A 20,075-nucleotide genomic window follows, 5' to 3' on the forward strand; every position below is an offset into this window, starting at 1 on the left:
TGAGGTCATCACACACCACACACAACACACACACCACACACAACACACACAACACACACACAGTACTTCTCGAAATAAACCTACGTTTCTATGAAAATGTAAGTTGTTTTTTTTTGCGGCCCACCTGAACTTAAACCTTGTTTAATGTGGCCCTTGTTAGCATTTGAGTTTGACATGCTTGATATAAAGGGTATATCTTCGTTAGTTGCTAAAATAAAGGTTCTTAAGAATAATTCTTGAACGCCTGATTAATTTGCACAGCCTGAAATCAATTACGTTCCTAGCTCTACCTACAGTACTTGGCTTTTTATTGGTAAGCAGTAGGTGACATAAAAACCGGACATCCCAAATGAATTTATATTCGGGGGAGGCTGCAGATACTCTCCATAGACGAACAATATGTTTTTTTGTTTCTGTTCCATTCTTTAGAAGTTATTCGATTTTCTCCTATATATATATATATATATATATATATATATATATATATATATATATATATATATATATATATATATATATATATATATATATATATATATATATATATATATATATATATATGTTACCATCGCTTCCCTGTCCTTCGCATTTCTCCTTACGCTGAACAATAACAACACTGCACTCCATTATTACAGATGTAATCTATTATATATTTCAGAGTGTTTGTCTGTGTTTTATTACGCACGTCCAAACTATAAGAACAACAAAAGGATTACTTTATGTATCAAAATAAGGCGACCGTAGTGGTCTGCGTCCTTTCAAACACTCCAAGGGGGGAAGATGGGGGGGGGGGGAGAGAGGGTGGGAAGAGGGGGTGCTGCTAGAAACGTTAGATTCCACGTGGGACATCTACTATAAATTTGGGGAAATTGTTTTCTGTTCGCTATGCATTTGGTTCCTGAGATCGAGGAGGTTTTTGTCGGTTTGGATACAATTGGATACATTCTATTTTTAATTCTATGAGTTATTCATATTTCCCTGACAAGGAGGTCAGCCGCTGTGTGTTGTACCTGGTAGGCTATGGAACTGGCATGTGACATCATACTGGTGACATCATAATGAGAGTCAGATTGCTAAAATATTTACACAGAAAGTAGATGAAGAAAGAAAGAAAGAGAGGAAGTCAGTTGGCGCGGGAGGAGAAATGCTGGAGAAGGAGAGAGAGACAGAAAGAATTGGGGACATCATAAGGTACTAAAGGATACTGATGGGAGGGAGAGATAGAGGAAGGGGGGTGAAAGATGGGGTAAGGGGAGAGAGATTGGGGTAAAGGGAGAGAGATTGAGGTAAGGGGGAGAGAGATGGGGTAAGGGGGGGAGAGATGGGGGTAGGGAAGTGGAAGATGGGGGTAAAGGGGGTGAGAGATTGGGTAAGGGGGTGAGAGATTGGGTAAGGGGGTGAGAGATGGGGTAGAGGGGGTGAGAGATGGGGTAGAGGGGGTGAGAGATGGGGTAAGGGGGAGAGAGATGGGTAAGGGGGAGAGAGATGGGGTAAGAGGGAGAGAGATTGGGGTAGGGGGAGAGAGATGGGGTAAGGGGAGAGAGATTGGGGTAGGGGGGAGAGAGATGGGTAAGGAGGTGAGAGATGGGGGTAGGGGGGAGAGATCGGGGTAGAGCTGAGAGAGATGGGGTAGGAGGGTGAGAGATTGGGGTAGGGGGAGAGAGATGGGGTAAGGGGAGAGATATTGGGGTAGGGGGGGAGAGAGATGGGGGGAGAGAGATGGGGATAGGGGGAGAGAGATGGGGGTGAGAGATTGGGGTAGGGGGTGAGAGATGGGGTAGGGGGTCAGAGATGGGGTAGGGGGGAGAGAGATGGGGGTAGGGGGGAGAGAGATGGGGGTAGGGGGTTAGAGATGGGGGTAGGGGGTGAGAGATGGGGGTAGGAGGAGAGAGATGGGGTAGGGGTGAGAGATGGGGTAGGGGGGTGAAACATGGGGGTAAGGGGGTGAGAGGACGAGGGGAGGGATGAGGTTGGTTTCTTAGAATTCTCAAGCAACACAGGCTACTTTCAACTAGTGACAAAAAGAAAAGAGGTTGGGGCGCTCCCTATTTGTATAGGCTTGTGATGTTGCCTGTGTGGTAGTGTGTAACCAAAGAAAGGGTAGTGTATACTTGCCCTTGTTGTTTTCTGCAGCTGGACCAGTAGAGAAGATAAAGCCCGGAATCTTCTTGTAGTTGCAGTGGAGGTGGAGGGTTGGTCAGCGCACGGGATTTTGCTCAAACGTAGAGATAAGAGGATAGGAAGATATGTAACACGGTATTAGTGTTTTAGTAATCGAACGGTACAATACAGCCAAAAGAACTTTGGAATTAAAAATGTATGAAAAATATATTTTTAAAATAGCTTAAAACTCTTTGGAATTAAAGAACCTTGGTAATTAAAAGTAAATACAGTATATTCTAAAATAGCTTAAAAATCCTTAAATAAAATTTAAATGGAATTGTGTGGTTTTTTTGTGAACAGAAGCAGAATACGTGCTATATGTGGATGACTAACAGGGTGTGTTTATATAGCCTGTTGTTGGTCTGAGGTAAAAAGGGGATAATGGGGCTGGTTAGCAGAGTTTAATGCGCAGTCTTTCCTTCACGGAATGCTGCTAAAAACAATAGCTTTCTCACCCTCCTGGTGGGGGCAGTACGTGAGTTGCTTCTCTCCTGGGGGCCCAAATAGGAAGAAAAGGGCCGAACTCGGTGAGTGAGCAAAATAGAATTTATTAGGTACAGAAAACAAAGTCAAAATAACACTCACGGTACAGCTTTAAAACAGGCTGATGCTGGGCTGTTTTAAAGCTGTACCGTGAGTGTTATTTTGACTTTGTTTTCTGTACCTAATAAATTCTATTTTGCTCACTCACCGAGTTCGGCCCTTTTCTTCCTATTTGGGCCCCCGGGAGAGAAGCAACTCACGTACTGCCCCCACCAGGAGGGTGAGAAAGTTATTGTTTTTAGCAGCATTCCGTGAAGGAAAGACTGCGCATTAAACTCTGCTAACCAGCCCCATTATCCCCTTTTTACCTCAGACCAACAACAGGCTATATAAACACACCCTGTTAGTCATCCACATATAGCACGTATTCTGCTTCTGTTCACAAAAAAACCACACAATTCCATTTAAATTTTATTTAAGGATTTTTAAGCTATTTTAGAATATATTTTTTCATATATTTACTTTTAATTACCAAGGTTCTTTAATTCCAAAGAGTTTTAAGCTATTTTAAAAATATATTTTTCATACATTTTTAATTCCAAAGTTCTTTTGGCTGTATTGTACCGTTCGATTACTAAAACACTAATACCGTGTTCCATATCTTCCTATCCTCTTATCTCTACGTTTGAGCAAAATCCCGTGCGCTGACCAACCCTCCACCTCCACTACTTTCAACTAGTAACTATATATAAAAAGATAATGCATATTTTCCCCTTGGGAAATTAAATATAACAGGCATGAAGCCAAAAATGCACTTGTCTGTCTGTCTGCTACATCATAACTTTCCTTTATCTGGGTGGACATAATTATTTGAGGGGGACAAAAGGAACAAATACATGCAATTGTAATGGAGATGGACACTCCGGAATGCTTGTTTATCATGTGAGCTTGGGGTTAGAAGCAGCTAACATGTTTCAAAGCATGGTTTCTGAATTTCCCTCTAAACTATATACTGTATGCAAGGAGTAGCTCAGCGTGTGAAGATACAGCGTCTGAAAACAACACTGACTTTGAAGCAGGAAAGCCGGTTTCAAATCCACGAGCAAGTCACATATCTCCCTGTGCGTTGGGTGCCAAAATGAGATTCCAAACTCTACAGAGCAGAGACTCATTATGCCTATAATGTCAGCACTATATATATCTATATATATCTATATATATATATATATATATATATATATATATATATATATATATATATATATAGTGTGTATATTATATTACTTGGCAGTCACAAAAAGATGCTGTGTGTGTGTCTTTCCATTATGCTTCATGGGTAGCTGGAGCCAGTGGTAAGCGCTTGAGCCCAAAGCTATGTGAAACTGTACATTTCTGAACCAATAAAATGACTCTGCTGAAAATGAATATTACATATGTTAAGTTAACCTTTGCAGCCGCACGAGTCTCCTATGCAATGACTACTGGGAAAGTAACAATATGCAAATGAAGGCAGAGCTGGTGCAGACACAACGCAAGCTAAGCTGAGATTGCAAACTGCATTAGGCTGAGTGCCCCCGCATGCTACACTGTACATTGAGGGGAGGGCTCTCGTCCCTGCAGCGCCCGCCTCAGCGGGCGCTGCAGGGACGAGAGCCCTCCCCTCAATGTGCCGGGACTGCTGCGAGGGGGGGCCGCAGCGCTGTGGCGAGAGTTTCTCCAGGACTCGCGACGGAGCGCTAGGCTACGCCCCCCGGTGGTTCAGCCAATGAGGGCGAACCTGCCGGGTGACGTCATGGCCGCGCCTCCGTCACTCCCCTGCCACGCTCCCCCCCCCCCCCCCCCCCCAGGTCTCTCTTCCTGCAGCTCACTGCAGACCGGGGAATCGGCTGCACGCGGCGCCAGCCTCGCGGGCGCGCGTGCAGCGGAGGCACTGGGGCCTTATACTTTGCAATCTATGTTTCCTTCGCTCTACAGGTATCTCCTTTCCTGACACTATGTTGCTGACCTCTTTCTTAAAGCGGCAATCCAAGCCGGCGATTTTCAGGGGGGTCTCCTCAGCTGAACCCAATTCATTTCAGCTCCGGGGGTTGGAGTTGGCCACACTCGCACTACCACAGCTACGAATCCATGCTTCTTCCGGACCAGTACCATTAGTAGAACATTGCGCTACAACTTCAGATACTTTGATATCACTTAGTAAAATGCATTGCAACCAATACAACGGTGTCGGCAGGTTCCCACTCGCTTCACGAGGGCACTACTCCTGACAAAATGCAAAGTTATTCACTGTTCTTATCCTACCTGATAAGATAGGATCTGGTTCCGACACTATTTATGAACTGTTAAAGTAATGTATCAGTTGAAATAATAAAATTAAAAAAAATACAGTTGCTGCCATTCTGTCACATTGGGCAGTTGTTCCAAATGCACCTTTATTTTTAAAACCGCACCACGTAACAGATGGCAAGAAATAATATAACCCATAAATTAGTGACTTGAAACTCAGTAGGATATTCCACATGACTGAGCAGAAACTCGATTGCAAATTGAACACAGTGATGGCAGATTTGTCCTCCAGCGTTCCGATTCTCCTCTCTTCCAATGCTACATCTTCAAAGGCACTGACACCGTTTTATAATAATCACCTTTGAGCCTTAGTACGGCTATGCAATGAATTGGCATCTCATATGTTTTAAAGGTAGTGGGAATACCAAGCTCATGGGATCCATCTTTTTAAATAAACCATTTGTTTTTTAACTACTGCAACAAGCATCCCGACATCACAACATTGTTTAATTATCTTGTGTAAAGTCTTGAGCTTCAGACATATTTTTTCAAGTGGTTTCACATACTGTATCTGTATTCATGTGTCTGCCATTGGTATCATTTTTACAGCAGGGAAAATGTTCATTTGTTTAATGTCATATACAGTAATACAAGAGCATGAACAAATACGGTGGGTATCAGATCTTTTTACTGCCAATACAATATATTGTTTTTAACATGCTCCTTACCAAGTGAATCTAAACATTCGCACTTAACTATAAAAAATAATGATAATAAGTACTTGGAGGTGGGAGATTGTGCTACTTGATGCCTAATTAGTCTGTTGTAATATAGCTGACATTTATGAATTTCAGACATTGCTCTTCATTGATTTCTACCACCTGCAGATAACAATTTCTGAACAAAGAAGCCCATTTTCTGAGGGGATTAAGTTAGTCATCGATACGTGCAGTAAATCACTTTTCTGGCTGCTTTGTAGGCTCCTCCAACACAAAGACACAGGAAGGTTCATTTTCCAATTGACTTACTGTGATGATGAGACCTTTCTCCTGGAAGTAGTTGGCCAGTGGGACAGCATTTTGCTTAAAATTCATGAGTCGCCTCTGGATAGCTTTGAGATTATCATCAGGTCGCCCCTGCTGTTCTGCACGGTTCTGCAAGCGTTCTTTCAATCTGAGATTGGCGCAGGCCAGAAACACCACTAAATCCGGGGTGCAGATCTACCAAGAAAATGAACAAACCTTTAGTTACACAAAATGGCCCTAAAAAAAGGATACAACTCAGGAATTGAAGTTGAATAGAAATGTAGGAGGCGACATTGAAATCATAGCCAAATTCACACTCCCCATCTAAAGAATGTGTGTTGTAAAAAATATATAACTGGACTGTCAACCAAGTCCAATTGTACCTTTTTTAGGTTAAACTATTTGTATCAGAGTTTAAATCTCCACAATCAATTTGTTTTGGATCTGGTTCTGGAAATTCTGTATGATGGATCGCCGATACACATATTCCATGCATGAGAATGCACCTGTATGTTTGCAGCCGATCCAAATGATCATTATGGGCCATTCTTACTAAGAAGCGCTAGTTCATAAGACACCTATTGGCCCAGTACAAGTGAATGGCCCACAAAGGGACATAGTTACCGAGCCATTTTACTCCATAAGATACCTTATGTGTCGTAGGACACATTACAGCTTCTTGCCTTGAATGGATCCTAAAGGACCATATTTACTAAGCCGCGCTGGAAGGTGTCGTATGGAGTAAACACGTTTAGTAAATATGGCCTAGATGCTATATACCAGGGGTGGTCGAGCCCAGTCCTCAAGGGCCACCAACAAGTCAGGTTTTCAGGATATCCCTGCTTCAGCACAGGTGGTGCAGTCTTCGACTGAGCCACTGATTCAGCCAGATGTGCTGAAGCAGGGATATCCTGCCCTGTTGGCCCTTGAGGACTGGAGTTGCTCATTCCTGCTATATATGCAAGTATAGAACTATCTTCTCAAATAGATGGAAACTCACTTGCATTACTGATTTTCACACCCTCTGTATATGTGACAGCCTAACCGTGGGTCGCGTTTAAGGTTTAGAAGGCGACATTAGATGTCAGTTACAAAGATGAATGTCTCTTTTAGCATTGTCCTTATTTTGTTCGGTTTTCCAGAATGATGTTAAAAATGAAGAGTTTCCCTTGTTTTATCCCCATCTCATGGTTTGCATCCTACCAGAAAGCTACTTAGAACATAATATACAGCTCTTATTTGGAAAGATTGACGTTTGTGACACGCTCAATCGCATGAGAAGCAAACATTATTATAATAACTTTATTTCATATAGCGCTTTTCTCCAAATGGGACTCAAAGCGCGTCACAATTACAGTATAGTGCGTGATATATATGTATATCTTTATTTACGTACAGCATCACAGCAGTAATACACGGGACATAATAATATAACACATCATGGGAATAAGCGCTTAAAAACATAAAAGTAACATTAGGAAAATGGGTCCCTGCCCCGAAGAGCTTACAATCTAAGTGATAAGTAGGAAGAACGTATAGAGACAGGAGGACGATGTTCTGGTAAGTGCATCTGCAAGGGGCCAAGGTTAATGTATGAGGTTTATAGTATCAGCCACGGAGCTACTCATATGCTTTGTTAAAGGAGGAGATTTTAAACAAGGAGGGAGGGGGGACAGATAATGAACTAAATAGAATAGATGAGGAAACAAGGGGTTATGGAGGTAGAATGGGGGCAAGTGCGAGTGTGACAAGCAGTGAGACACCCATAGTACATACAGATAATACTAGAAAACTTGTAAAGACTGAACCAAATTGGCGCAGAAAGAAAGGAGCAGATAAGATAATAGTACAGGCTGAAAAAAAACTTAAATGCATGCTTGCTAATGCAAAAAAAACTGACAGATAAAATGGGGGAGATTGAATTAATAGTTGCAAGGGAGCAGTATGATATCATAGGCATTACTGAAACATGGTGGGATGAAACTCATGACTGGACAGTTAATTTAGAGGGGTATTCTCTTTTTCGGAAGGATCGAGCAAATAGAAGGGGAGGTGGAGTGTGTTTATATGTTAAACCGGATCTAAAACCTATTATAAGGGAAGATGTCTATGAAGGGAATGATGAAAATGTAGAGACCTTGTGGATAGAAATTAACAGTGGAGGTAAAAGTATAAAGAAAATGTTTGTAGGAATATGATCTAAACCTCCAAATATCTGTGAGATTGAGGAAGCTAAAATACTTTTGCAAATGGAGAAAGCATCAAAACGAGGTCATGTTTGCATAATGGGGGATTTTAATTATCCAGACATAGACTGGGGCAATGAGATTAGCATTACAACAAAAGTAAACAGGTTTTTGGGGGTATTTAAAGACAATTATGTGACCCAAATTACTAAGGAACCAACCAGGAGAGGGGCAATACTGGATTTGGTCATATCAAACAATGTAGAAGTAATAACAAATATTCAAATCCTGGAACATTTGGGTAAAAGTGATGATAATATTGTCTCATTTGAAATAAATGCTCAAAAAACAGATTACTTGGGTTCAACAAAGACCTTACATTTTAGATAGGCTGATTTTAATAAATTCAGGACTAATCTACAAGTAATACATTGGGATGATGTTTTTGCAGGGAAAAATGTAGAAGATAAATGGGCAGTCTTTAAAACATTGTTAGAAAAGCACACTTATCAGTGTATACCCTTGGGTAATAAGTATAAAAGAAATAAGTCAAAACCAATGTGGCTAAATAAACAGGTAGGGGAGGAAATGGACAAGAAACAAGAAAAGGAAGGCGTTTAGATTCAGAAGGGACGGAGGCATTGTATCAGAATTATAAGCAATGTAACAAAAATTGCAAAAGGGCAATCAAATTAGCAAAAATGGATAATAAAAAAAGGATTACAATAGAAAGTAAGATCAACTCTAAAAAGTTCTTTAAGTACCTTGATAACAAAAAAATGAGAAAAGAAAATATAGGACCCTTTCAGTGGGAGATGGGCAGGCAGACTATTGGAGATAAGGGAAAAGCGGAGGTATTAAACAAATTCTTTGCCTCTGTGTTTACCAGGGAAGAATTAATTTCAATAGTAGTGCCGCAGGAGGAAGCCACAACCTCCATATTAATGAACAATTGGTTAACTGAGGAAGAAGTTCATAGGCAGCTTGAAAAAAATAAAGTAAATAAGGCACCTGGCCCTGATGGCATATATCCAAGAGTTCTCAAGGAGTTAAGTTCAGTAATAGCCAAACCATTACATTTAATATTCAAGGACTCCATTTCCACAGGCTCAGTACCACAAGATTGGCAAAAAGCAGATGTGGTGCCTATTTTTAAAAAGGGAGCAGGATCACAACCAGGGAATTAAAGACCTGTAAGCCTGACTTCAATAGTGGGGAAACAACTTGAAGGTTTAATAGTGGATAATATTCAGGAATACCTAATGGAAAACAAAATTATTAGTAATAGTCATAATAAATTGAACTTTTTCAGGTTGGGCTAAGGTCGTGAGTGGAGGACCTCAGGGATCGGTACTGGGACCCCTGCTTTGTAACTTGTTTATTAATGACTTTGAGGTTGGCATCGAGAGCAAAGTCTCCATCTTTGCTGATGATACTAAATTGTGTAAGGTAATAGAATCAGAGCAGGATGTCATTTCTCTCCAGAAGGACTTGGAGAGACTGGAAACTTGGGCAGGTAAATGGCAGATGAGGTTTAATACAGATAAATGTAAGGTTATGCATTTGAGAAGCAAGAATAAACAGGCGTCTTACAAATTAAATGGGGATAAATTACGGGAATCCTTGATGGAGGAGGATTTAGGAGTGTTTGTAGACAGCACGCTTAGCAATAGTTCCCAAAGTCATGCTGTAGCTGCAAAGATCTTATCTTGTATTAAATGGGAAATGGATGGAAGGGAAGTAAACATAATTATACCCCTTTATAAAGCATTACTAAGACCACACCTTGAATATGGAATACAATTTTGGGCACCACTCCTGCCCAAAGACATTATGGAACTAGAGAGAGTGCAGAGAAGAGCCACCAAATTAATAAAGTGCCTTCTCTGGATCAATATGTAAGTATAGATATAGGATAAAGAAGCTGTCTAAATTTAGCATAAGTTGAACTTGATCGACGCATGTCTTTTTTTAACTTCATCTACTAAATAACTATGTTTTAAGATGGGTCATATAGCATATGGGATTTTAACAGACACAGTCCTGCCCGGATGAGCTTACAATCTATGTTTTTGATGCCTGAGGTACAAGACAAGCTGACTTGCCAAAGGTAACAGTGAGCTGATGGAGGGATTTGAGCCCGGATCCCTTGATGCAAATTCAGTGTCGTTGTTCCTATAGTCAGTTTCTTTACTCACTGAGCCACTCATTCGTTGAAAAACTTGGGGCAGCTCACCCCTGTTTCACCAAAACTTATTTGTGACATCATCATTTTAGAAAGCAGATGAATACTCGCTCCCTTGCTAAATAATGACATTTAATTCTCATTTATGTATTGCTCTGGGTTAAATGGAAGTTCTAGCATTCTTGAAACAAACTAATTATTTCATGCTTTGAGGGGTTTGTCAGAAAAGAGCAAGGAGCGAATAAAAAAAGCAATTAAAAAATAATTCTAATTTCACAGTTAAACTTGGTCGTTTTGACATATTGGAAGCCAAAGCCCAGGAAGGGGCAGACATTTAAAAAAAATGCAATCGTGACGTAAGACCCCCATTCAGTAAACATTAGTGAAATGTTGGCAACATTTCAATTGCAGTTAATGGCTCTATACTGTATAAAGGACCTGGTGATTTTGGACATTGACTTTTAATGCTTGGTGTAGGCCCTCCACCCTCCCAACAGGTCAGGTTTTCAGGATCTGCTTCAGCACAGGTGGCTCAAACAGTCCCTGCTTCAGCACAGGTGGCTCAATCAGAGACTCGGTCTTTGACTGAGCCTCTGATTGAGCCACCTATGCTGAAGCAGGGATATCCTGTCAACCTGACCTGTTGGGGGGGCTTGAAGACTGGAGTTGAGCACCCCTGGTGTAGGCGAAGCTTACTGATTTATGGGAAGCAGGGGGTGGGGGGGGAGGGAGGGCGGGAGAGGGGCACGTCACCTGGTCCCCAAACATTGGTGAAGATTTTGCACATCTATCTTAAACATGCTTGCGGTTTAGCCCTGGCTAATGCTACTGAAATAATTGGTATCCGCGTACACTGGTCCCCGAGCACAGCTTGCTGAATAAAGCAGAGCATTGGTAATGCATAAATGTGTGTTATTTTGCTGGCACAATTCTGTTATTTGGGGTACACCGTGTGAATAGTAGAATAGCACTTTGCACTGTCTGGGTTTGGTTTGGTAATAGTAGCATAATCTAAATCACTAGAGGATGGTACTACATCTCAATCATTATATTTAAGAACAGTTTAACATTAAAATAGAAAATGAAGCCATGCTTGTTTATCTTATTTTATTACTAGGGGCTGGTGCAAGGTTTTTGGTAATGTATGTAGGCAGCATTGCATTTGGACACCCCCAGCACAGCAAACTGCGCTGACGTCACGCGGCGGCCGTATGGAGCTCTCCTGGATCCTGCCGCTCGGTCGGGCCCCCGTCTGGTCGCGCTCACTATGTGCAGCATGATGCACAACAAGGTATGTGTTTTGGTGCCGTCACCACAACTGTAAGCGCGGCCTAATGTAGCGATACAGAACACTAATCCCCAGCGCTAACACACAAAAAGAGAACGTTCCCCTACCTGGTTCTGTCTACAGATGCAGAGCAGTTAAAAAGGGGAAGGGGAGGGAAAGGAGGAGGGAGGAGGGTATCGGAAGGAAAATGAGGAAGGGGGGCAAGAGAAGATACATTGGGGCAGAAGGGCAGTGGTGGGTAAATAGAGGGGGGTACAGCAGAGGGTAAATAGAAGGGGGGCAGTGGACGGTGAATAAGGAGGGCAGCCCTGTCTTTCCAAACCTCACGTACCTGCACTCTTCCACGTCGCCGGCTTGTTCTCACCCCACGAGAGATCTCCCTATTTATACCCAGCTCCCAATAGCAGCCCCACCAATGGTTACATGGGCTGTGCCAGGCAGACAGTGTGAGGTGAATGTAAGCGGGGACAGGGAGAGTGGTTGACATGTGCCCCCACCCCCAGCATTTGTTACCCGTGGCAACTGCCCTCCCTCTATGCCTAGGACCTGCCCTGTTATATTATTCCTATCTTACTACTGTAGCCCCCTCTTGGGGGACTACTCTTTCTATAAGGGGTTAACTACCGTAAGGGGTTAACCGAGTGGGGTCACTCAAGGTTTGCCTCTCCCCTATCTACCCCATGACCAGTGATGTCACTATTGGAAGCACAGAGCGTATATATAGCCCCACCCTTTGTTGTGGAAGCAGGTTCTTCAGAGTTCTGACTGGGGTCCTCATTGTAAGTCCTGGAAATAGTGTTTAAGTGTTAGTGGCAGGAAATTAGATAGGTCAATAAACACCTCTTTCTTTTATAAAAGTTCCTGGCGCCCATTTCTATTCTGCACTTTCATCACGCCCAGTCCGTACTTACCCACGCCCAGTCCGTACTTACCCACGCCCAGTCAGTAGTTACCCACGCACCACTGAGACACTGAGCAATTATGTTTTATGGCAGGGGTTCTCAATTCCAGTCCTCAAGACACCCCCCCCCCCTAAGAGCTCAGGCTTTCAGGATATCCCTGCTTCAGTACAGGTGGCTCAACCAGTGGCTCAGTCAGAGGACTGGAGATGAGAACCCCTATTTATGGACTAATCTGAAGTGACACCATTCATAGTCGGGGAATGGAGGTTACACAAGGTGATAATAGAGGGCTACTTCTTTAACCTTTACACTGCCCTTGGAATAGTACGTCATATGGGCTTCTGGTGTGCCAGGTATGTAATAAAGGCCTCTATCATACCAGGGCCTGTTCCGTACAAGGTATAGTATGTCATAGAGACACGTGGTCGTTTTCAAGAAGGTGCTTGGGCTGACCTTTCCTACGGAACAGCCAGCTACACTGAAGCAGAAGTGGAGCTAGGGTTGCCAGGTGGCTTCTCCAAAAAGACTGGACTCAATGGTGAAAGGTGAGTCAGGTCACTATGTCCAGGGAGCAAAATACCGGACACATACATGTCCAGTATTACAGTACCTCTCATTTTTTACAGGACAGAGTATCCAAGTACAGGACAGTCCGGTTCAATACTGGACACCTGCAACCCTAAGTGGAAACCCCCGATCAGACTTCATAAAAGGTTAAAGAACCTCCACAATGTCAATCTAACTTTTGACGCAAAAACGTCTATAAAAACAGTGCAAATTGTTTAAAATTATTTATTTCGGTTTTTTTTTAAGAGGCAAATTAGCAGTCAGGCAACTTTATTTATTATTTTTTATTAAGTTTGATCGAAATACGAAAGCAAAGGTAATCAAAATTGATCGAACCTGTAATGCCAATTGAATTACCATTACGCAAACTTGTTACAAACTTTTGAATTGAAGCAAACTTTGTTTCTCACATCTCTAATGACCAAGAAAGCTCAGATTATTTGTTAAAATGTCCTGTCTCAAAAAATCACCATGTGCAACAACGGCAACAACTCCTACAAATCTTTTCTGTACAGATCCAACTGTATGTTTTACAGATCCAACTAAAGTAAGAACCAGTTGGCACAGAATGTTCTCCCGGAGACGCGTTTCTCCCGGAGACGCGGCGGGCCGAGACGTGGAATGGTACATTTGGCCGCGGCCATCTCACCGCGAACAAGTCTCCGCTGGTGTTTGGTCGCCGAGGAACCCTTCACCGTAGCCGCTGGACTCTCATCAGCCGGCCTCTTCGCCAGTAAGGTATGTTAATTTAAGGGGTTTTAGCGGTTAGGGTAGCGGTTAGGGGAGGGGTTTTATGACAAGGGGGTTAGGTTTTGAGCGTTGGGGAATAGGGTAAAGGGTTAAGGTTTTTAGGGAAAGGCGTTTGGGATAAGGAGCTTAGAGTAAGGGGTCTTTTAGAGTAAGGGCTTCAGGTAAGCGGTTTTAGGGACAGGTGTTAAGGTTTTTAGAGTAAGGGGTAGCGTTACTATTAGGGTTTTTTTTAGAGTAAGGTTAGGGGTTGACCTTGGTCCCAAAGCAGCCGGTGGAGAGGTGTCCCAGCCACGAGGCGAGTGGCAGCTAAACTCTGTAGAAGTATTACATTTACGTTCAAACATCCCGTAGGAGATATTCTATTAATGAGCACGACTGCTATTTATACACAGGTCATAAAAGGAATTTGTATTTGTACAGTACACTTGTTCATAAAAACAAAAGTAATATCCAAACAAATGAATCAGGGCAGCTAAATTAAATTATCCTATGAATGGTTCGAAAACTCTAATTACTTCCATTAATGTCTGTGAAAAACAGAACTCTGCGTTAGCATAACAGTGTTTTCCGTTAGCCCCAGTTAAGCCCGATTAAGACTCCCAACAAATCAAAATGAATGCAAAATTGTGAACAATACATTCAATTTTAAAAAGGCCTTCAGCATTTAAGAAAAGTTACATTTTGTATATTAAAGACTCCGCAGTCACAGAATATTATGAACAGAAGAATCATGTTGCTTGTCAGAAGCCCAGCAGCAAGCCCTGTGTGCTATAGAGCTGTGTTTTTTGTGCTTTAAAACACATCTTATGCATCCAAGGAAAATATCAGTGTAAAACAATGACCTAAATATTCTCTGAGCATGAAATGCATTTAATAATTCCCTCCTCACCAGTAGATTTCCTGAAGAAAACAGTGGATAAAGGTTTACATAAAAATAATGCCAGACGAAAACATGAGTTCCCCGAGGTTATCATTTCTTTTATTATCTAATGCTGACATTGTTTAATAAGGGGGTAGAAGAGCAGAGAGAGACCCCTAATTGTGTAAAACCTTTTTAATTATGTAAATAGAGTAATGGCAACAAAAGATGCCATTTCCAAATAAAAACGTCAAAACAGCATGTATAGAGAAATGACTGGGTTACCCCAGCAGGGGGGATGTACGATGTCTGTCCGGGCTGGAGGCCTTTTTAAAAATATATATTATTGAATGATGTGCAATAATGTATTGAGTGATCTAATATAGTTACATAGTAGATGAGGTTGAAAAAAAGACGTATGTCCATCAAGTTCAACTTATGTGAAATGTAAATGACAGATACTTTATCCTACATTTGTGTTTACAGTATTTTGGTCCAGAGGTCAGCAAACAAAAAACCCCAGTGACACATTATCCAATGACATCTCCCATAAATTCCTTTTTTTGATTCCAAATATTGGCAATCGGATTACTCCCTGGATCAGCATCCTTACAATGTTTACTTATTTGGTATATCCCTGTATACTTTTCCTTTCTAAATAAGATGTCCATATCTAGTACTAGTTGAACTTCCAATGATTAAACACGTCTGTATCTGTCCACACTCCCTCCCCAAAATGCACAGACGCATCGTGGGTAGTACCTATTTATAGTTTCTTTCTTAAGCGAATGTAGGGAAATTAGCAAATTTCAAAAGCAAAAATGATTGAAATTGGTTAAATATGTAATGCCAGTGACTTTTAGCATTAAGTGATCTTGTTGCAAACTCTTGGTTCGAACCAAACTTTTTTTGCCAAATTGAAAAAGGTGAAATGTGTCAGGTTTGCTGAAGCGTGCACATCTCTATTGCATCGGCGAATGGACTGTCTATTAAGACTTCTTCCTCTATGAGAGAGGTAAGGAGAACATTCGCAGAGATAGTGTTAGGACTTGCAGAAAGAGGACACACTTTGACATGATCTGCAAACTAACAATGTTATGGCCAACGAATTTAACTAAGTGACCTTCACTTATGAGAGAAAAACAGATAAGTATTTAATAGTAACTTTATTTTATATAGCGCTTTTCTCCCATTGGGACTCAAAGCGCGTCACTATTACAGTATAGCGCGCGGTATGCAGCACATAGGGTTGTTACAGGCACAGACCCTGCCCAGATGAGCTTACACTCTATAATTGTATTGCCTATATAATTTGTCACATTGGATGTAGCATTGGGTATGTTTGTCTTTTATTATATACATATTGGAGACATATAAATACAAACCTTAGAAATCCTAAATGGCCATGTGAAACAACATTTTGTTTTATAGTTCATTGTTATTCAGGAGCATTTTGATTAATTTGGTAAGAGGCCAAATAACAGATGTTATCCTGTGTGGTCTGTGATGTTTCTATTGTACACATTTGAGCTATGTAGGTAAATTATGACATGTCTGTTGGATTGCACATGTACTGTATTATATAATTTACATATCAATACAAATAGGCAAAAAATGTAAATATATTCTCATGAGGACCTTGTACAAGTTAGTAATATTCAAGATAAGTTCTTGTGGTGCTCCTTATAACATTAATATACAGGCATACCCCGGTTTAAGGACACTCACTTTAAGTACACTGGCGAGTAAGTACATCTCGCTCAATAGGCAAATGGAAGTTCACGCATGCGCCTGTCAGCACTTCCTGAACAGCAATACCAGCTCCCTACCTGTGTGCAAGCGGGGAGACTATAGAGCCTATTACACATGTGTTATTTACATCAGTTATGCACGTATATGACGATTGCAGTACAGAACATGCATCAATAAGTGGAAAAAAGGCAGTGCTTCACTTTAAGTACATTTTCACTTTACATACATGCTCCGGTCCCATTGCGTACGTTAATGCGGGGTATGCCTGTACCGATATACAGGGGCACACCTAATGCCAAATGAAATACAAAAAACATATAGAGAGGATAAATCTTGCTGCAAGGTTGCCCATCACTCCCCTATGTTCCAAATAGAGGGCTATAATAGTATAAACAAAGATGGAGGCACACAAGTAATGCAGCACTCTAATTCCTCCTCACAGGAGAACGGATCGATCGGCAACTTAGCTAATTACTTATCAGTGTGTGGGTTGTATTAATGCACATATTAAAGGGACAAAATTAAATAATAATTAAAAAAACGTCAGCTTGGACTTCTATTTTAAATAGCACCTCTAAGTGCCCATCACATGCATGTGATCATCAGAAATAACAGCATGTCAGTCCAGCTACTCCCCAGGTGTGTCCGCCATTGTTGTGACATTGTATGTACTTTTTTCAGAAATATGTATGGTACAATAATGGTAAATTTCACTAATTACACAGCAACAGTGTTGATGTGGTAGAAGGCAAGGTGCTGTGTCACAGATTGGTCTTCCTAGGTAACCAATCATATATCCAATGTACCAGGAACAACACGAGCAGCTACCCAATAACATGTCAACACTAAATTGTATTCTTTAATATACTATGTCAGTTGTGATACCAGTTAACAGACCAACATGTATATTCTTCATAGATTAAATCAGTGTTTAGTCTTAGAAATGTCCCATGTCTCTTCTCTACGTATATATGTGAACTTCTGAACACTGTGCACACAATCAATTCAACTATAAAGAGCTCTCGTGTAACATATCCATACTTAACCAAGACCAATATGGCTGCTAACACTTTGAACTGTTTAGATACGAAATGCTGTTAGTAAAAGAGATGATCAAATAACTAATTTAAGATGTTCCTAAAACTATATGTTGTTGTAAATATTGTGTTTGTCACATTTCCCTTCTTTTCCTTGTGTATGGTGGACACACCATTAGCAAATCAAGTGTGGGCATGTTCAGACAGGGATCACAGCTCCTCACATTACCCACAGCTACACATGCACCTTGAGAGTGGAGCTTCATATCGTTGATTAAGGACAACCACGGTCATCTCAATTCCAAACATACAGGCATTGAACAATGAACCACTGAACAATACAACAGGTTCCAGCTAATACTCTGCTAAGTGTGAGGATGAATACCCAAGGCTACCACTTCCATACAGCAACAATTCTTACAGTTGCACTCTTTCCGTGACCCAGAAATATGTTAAGAAATGGAGAAAAAAACAGTTGTAACTTTTTTAGTTATTTAAGAGTGAACATAGAATGTTTTCCTTCTTTTAATGTCGAAAGTTCACTCATTTTGAAATTCATGTCTTTCCCATCTGCATGTAAGCACAATTGCACTGACAATAGGAGTAAAATTATATGAAAGAAAGCAATTTTTTTTCTTCTATACAAATAGCATGTAGAGAAAAAGAAAATGTTTTGTTTGATCTATTATTCCTAAAATGCTGATTTGAAGAGCTTGGTGAATGTAATCAGTCTTTTTTCTTGCATCACTATAAGGCAAAGAGGGTAAAACTGTTCCATTTGACTCCAACAGTGGACCCAATAAACTATGCATAATTTACACCATATTAAGATCTGTAGATGTAGACCAGCGGTGCGCAAACTAGGGGGCTCGCCACCCATGGGGGAGGGAGAATTTGTAGGGGGGGGGGGCGGACGGTTACAGAGGCCCCGGGGGAGGCGTGAAGCCTCTGTAACACACTTACCTGCTCTTTGTGGGTCTTCAGCGATGCGTCGCCATGGCAATCCAGTGTAAAATTACGCGGCATGGTCACGTGATGTGACATGACCGCGACGTCATTTAACGCCGGAGTCATTGAAAGAGGGGGCGCAAACGCTGCGGCTCCCGAGCAGGTGGGCGCAGCTCAACAAGTTTGCATCCCTGATGTAGACTATTATATCGCTATTAGTACATGATTTCATTATTTGGCTCTATGGTATGTTTTACCCAAATAACTGTTTGCCAGCCTCTGCATTGTGTGTCCTGTAAATTGTCCTACTGAGCAGTACAACAGGCGCCAAATAATTAAAGGGAACAGAAAAACCACGCACTGTATCTACTACACCAGGGGCGGCCAACTCCAGTGCTCAAGGGACTTTGGGCCTTATGCAGAGAGCATCGTTATTTCGAAATTCGCCATTTTTTGTACAATTTCGCGCAGAAACCGGCAGAAAATGGCGAGTTCTGAAAAACGCGCCATTTTGTTTTTTCAATTGCTAAAACTCGCCTCGCGGCTGGCGAGAACCTCCATCTCGCCATTTTTAAAACTCTCCGAATGCAGAGAGGTGCGAACGCCATAAAGAGGCTGTTCGCACCAAAAAATGCCGCGATTCTCGCATTTTTGCCGCGCCAGGAAAAGATGGCAAGATGGCGCTCGCCGCCTATAGTAAAGGGGAAAAAAAGGCGCGAATTTGTTTTTACACGTTTCTGAAGCGCGCATCTCGCCAATTTAAACTCGCCACACGCATCCATGTTAAACATAGCAGAATTCGCACTTTTCTGCATATGGAGAATAAAACTCTCCAAAAAAGCTACTTTTTATGAAATTCGCCAATTTTAAAATTCTATGCTCTCTGCATAAGGCCCTTTGACTGAGCCACATGTGCTCAAGCAGGGATATCCGTAAACCCTGACGTGTTAGTGGCCCCTGAGCGCTGGAGTTGGCCGGCCCTGTCCTACACTTATGAATGTAACAAATATGTTTAGAATTTTTTTTTATTCTTAATTGTACAAGCCAAGTATTGAGCGTGTACTTACTCTTTGTTTGACATCATAGGATGAGCTACAAATGGTTAAACACATGTATTAAAATTGTTTGTGCGGAATAATTAAGATTCAGTTTTTTGATAATGCTTCCTCAAAACAACATTCATAAGGCAAAATATTATAGTAAACATATTGCACAGTTCACATTCTTAATTACTAGAACCAAGAGGAATTGTTGTGCATTTGTATGTCACCCATTTAAAATGTAATCCATTCTCTGCTACAAAAGAAAGAAGATCAAGTATGAAGAGGCTTTTTAAGTAGTAGGATCACAGATACATATTAAGTCAATAAAGTGACTATACTCTCTACCCCAGTGATTTCCAACCTATTTTGTTTTGAGGAACCCTTGAAGTATTTTGAAAAATCTCGGGGAACCCCTATCTGGCTGACACATATTAGGTTCGACAGGGGTCAGACACAACATTCCACACCCCTTGCGAGCAACCTCTATTTCCCACCCTCTACCCATGTATTTCTCTCCCATCCATCTCACTAACTCTCCCCCCTCCCGCCTCGCATGTATTTATCCCTTGCGTCTCACTCTTACTCCCTCTTTTCCTCACTC

At 41.4% G+C, this 20,075-nt stretch overlaps 1 protein-coding gene and 1 long non-coding RNA gene across 3 annotated transcripts in view; one reads left to right on the forward strand and one right to left on the reverse strand.

The window, feature by feature from the left end:
• LOC142503493 (uncharacterized) overlaps positions 1-18,358 on the forward strand; it is a 23,160-nt gene extending 4,802 nt beyond the window's left edge. Inside the window, exons 4-6 of the long non-coding RNA XR_012804033.1 lie at positions 11,446-11,619; positions 13,622-13,823; positions 17,663-18,358. This is a non-coding gene — a long non-coding RNA (uncharacterized LOC142503493). The remainder of the gene's footprint in view (positions 1-11,445; positions 11,620-13,621; positions 13,824-17,662) is intronic.
• The window catches only part of AK5 (adenylate kinase 5), a 148,897-nt gene that overhangs the window by 111,597 nt on the left and 17,225 nt on the right, over positions 1-20,075 (reverse strand). For both annotated transcript variants that reach the window (XM_075615766.1, XM_075615765.1), the window contains exon 6: positions 5,961-6,152. In XM_075615766.1, the coding sequence (XP_075471881.1) occupies positions 5,961-6,152 (192 nt within the window). The remainder of the gene's footprint in view (positions 1-5,960; positions 6,153-20,075) is intronic.

This window comes from Ascaphus truei, chromosome 10 (genome assembly GCF_040206685.1).
Source record: "Ascaphus truei isolate aAscTru1 chromosome 10, aAscTru1.hap1, whole genome shotgun sequence".
NCBI lineage: Eukaryota > Metazoa > Chordata > Amphibia > Anura > Ascaphidae > Ascaphus > Ascaphus truei.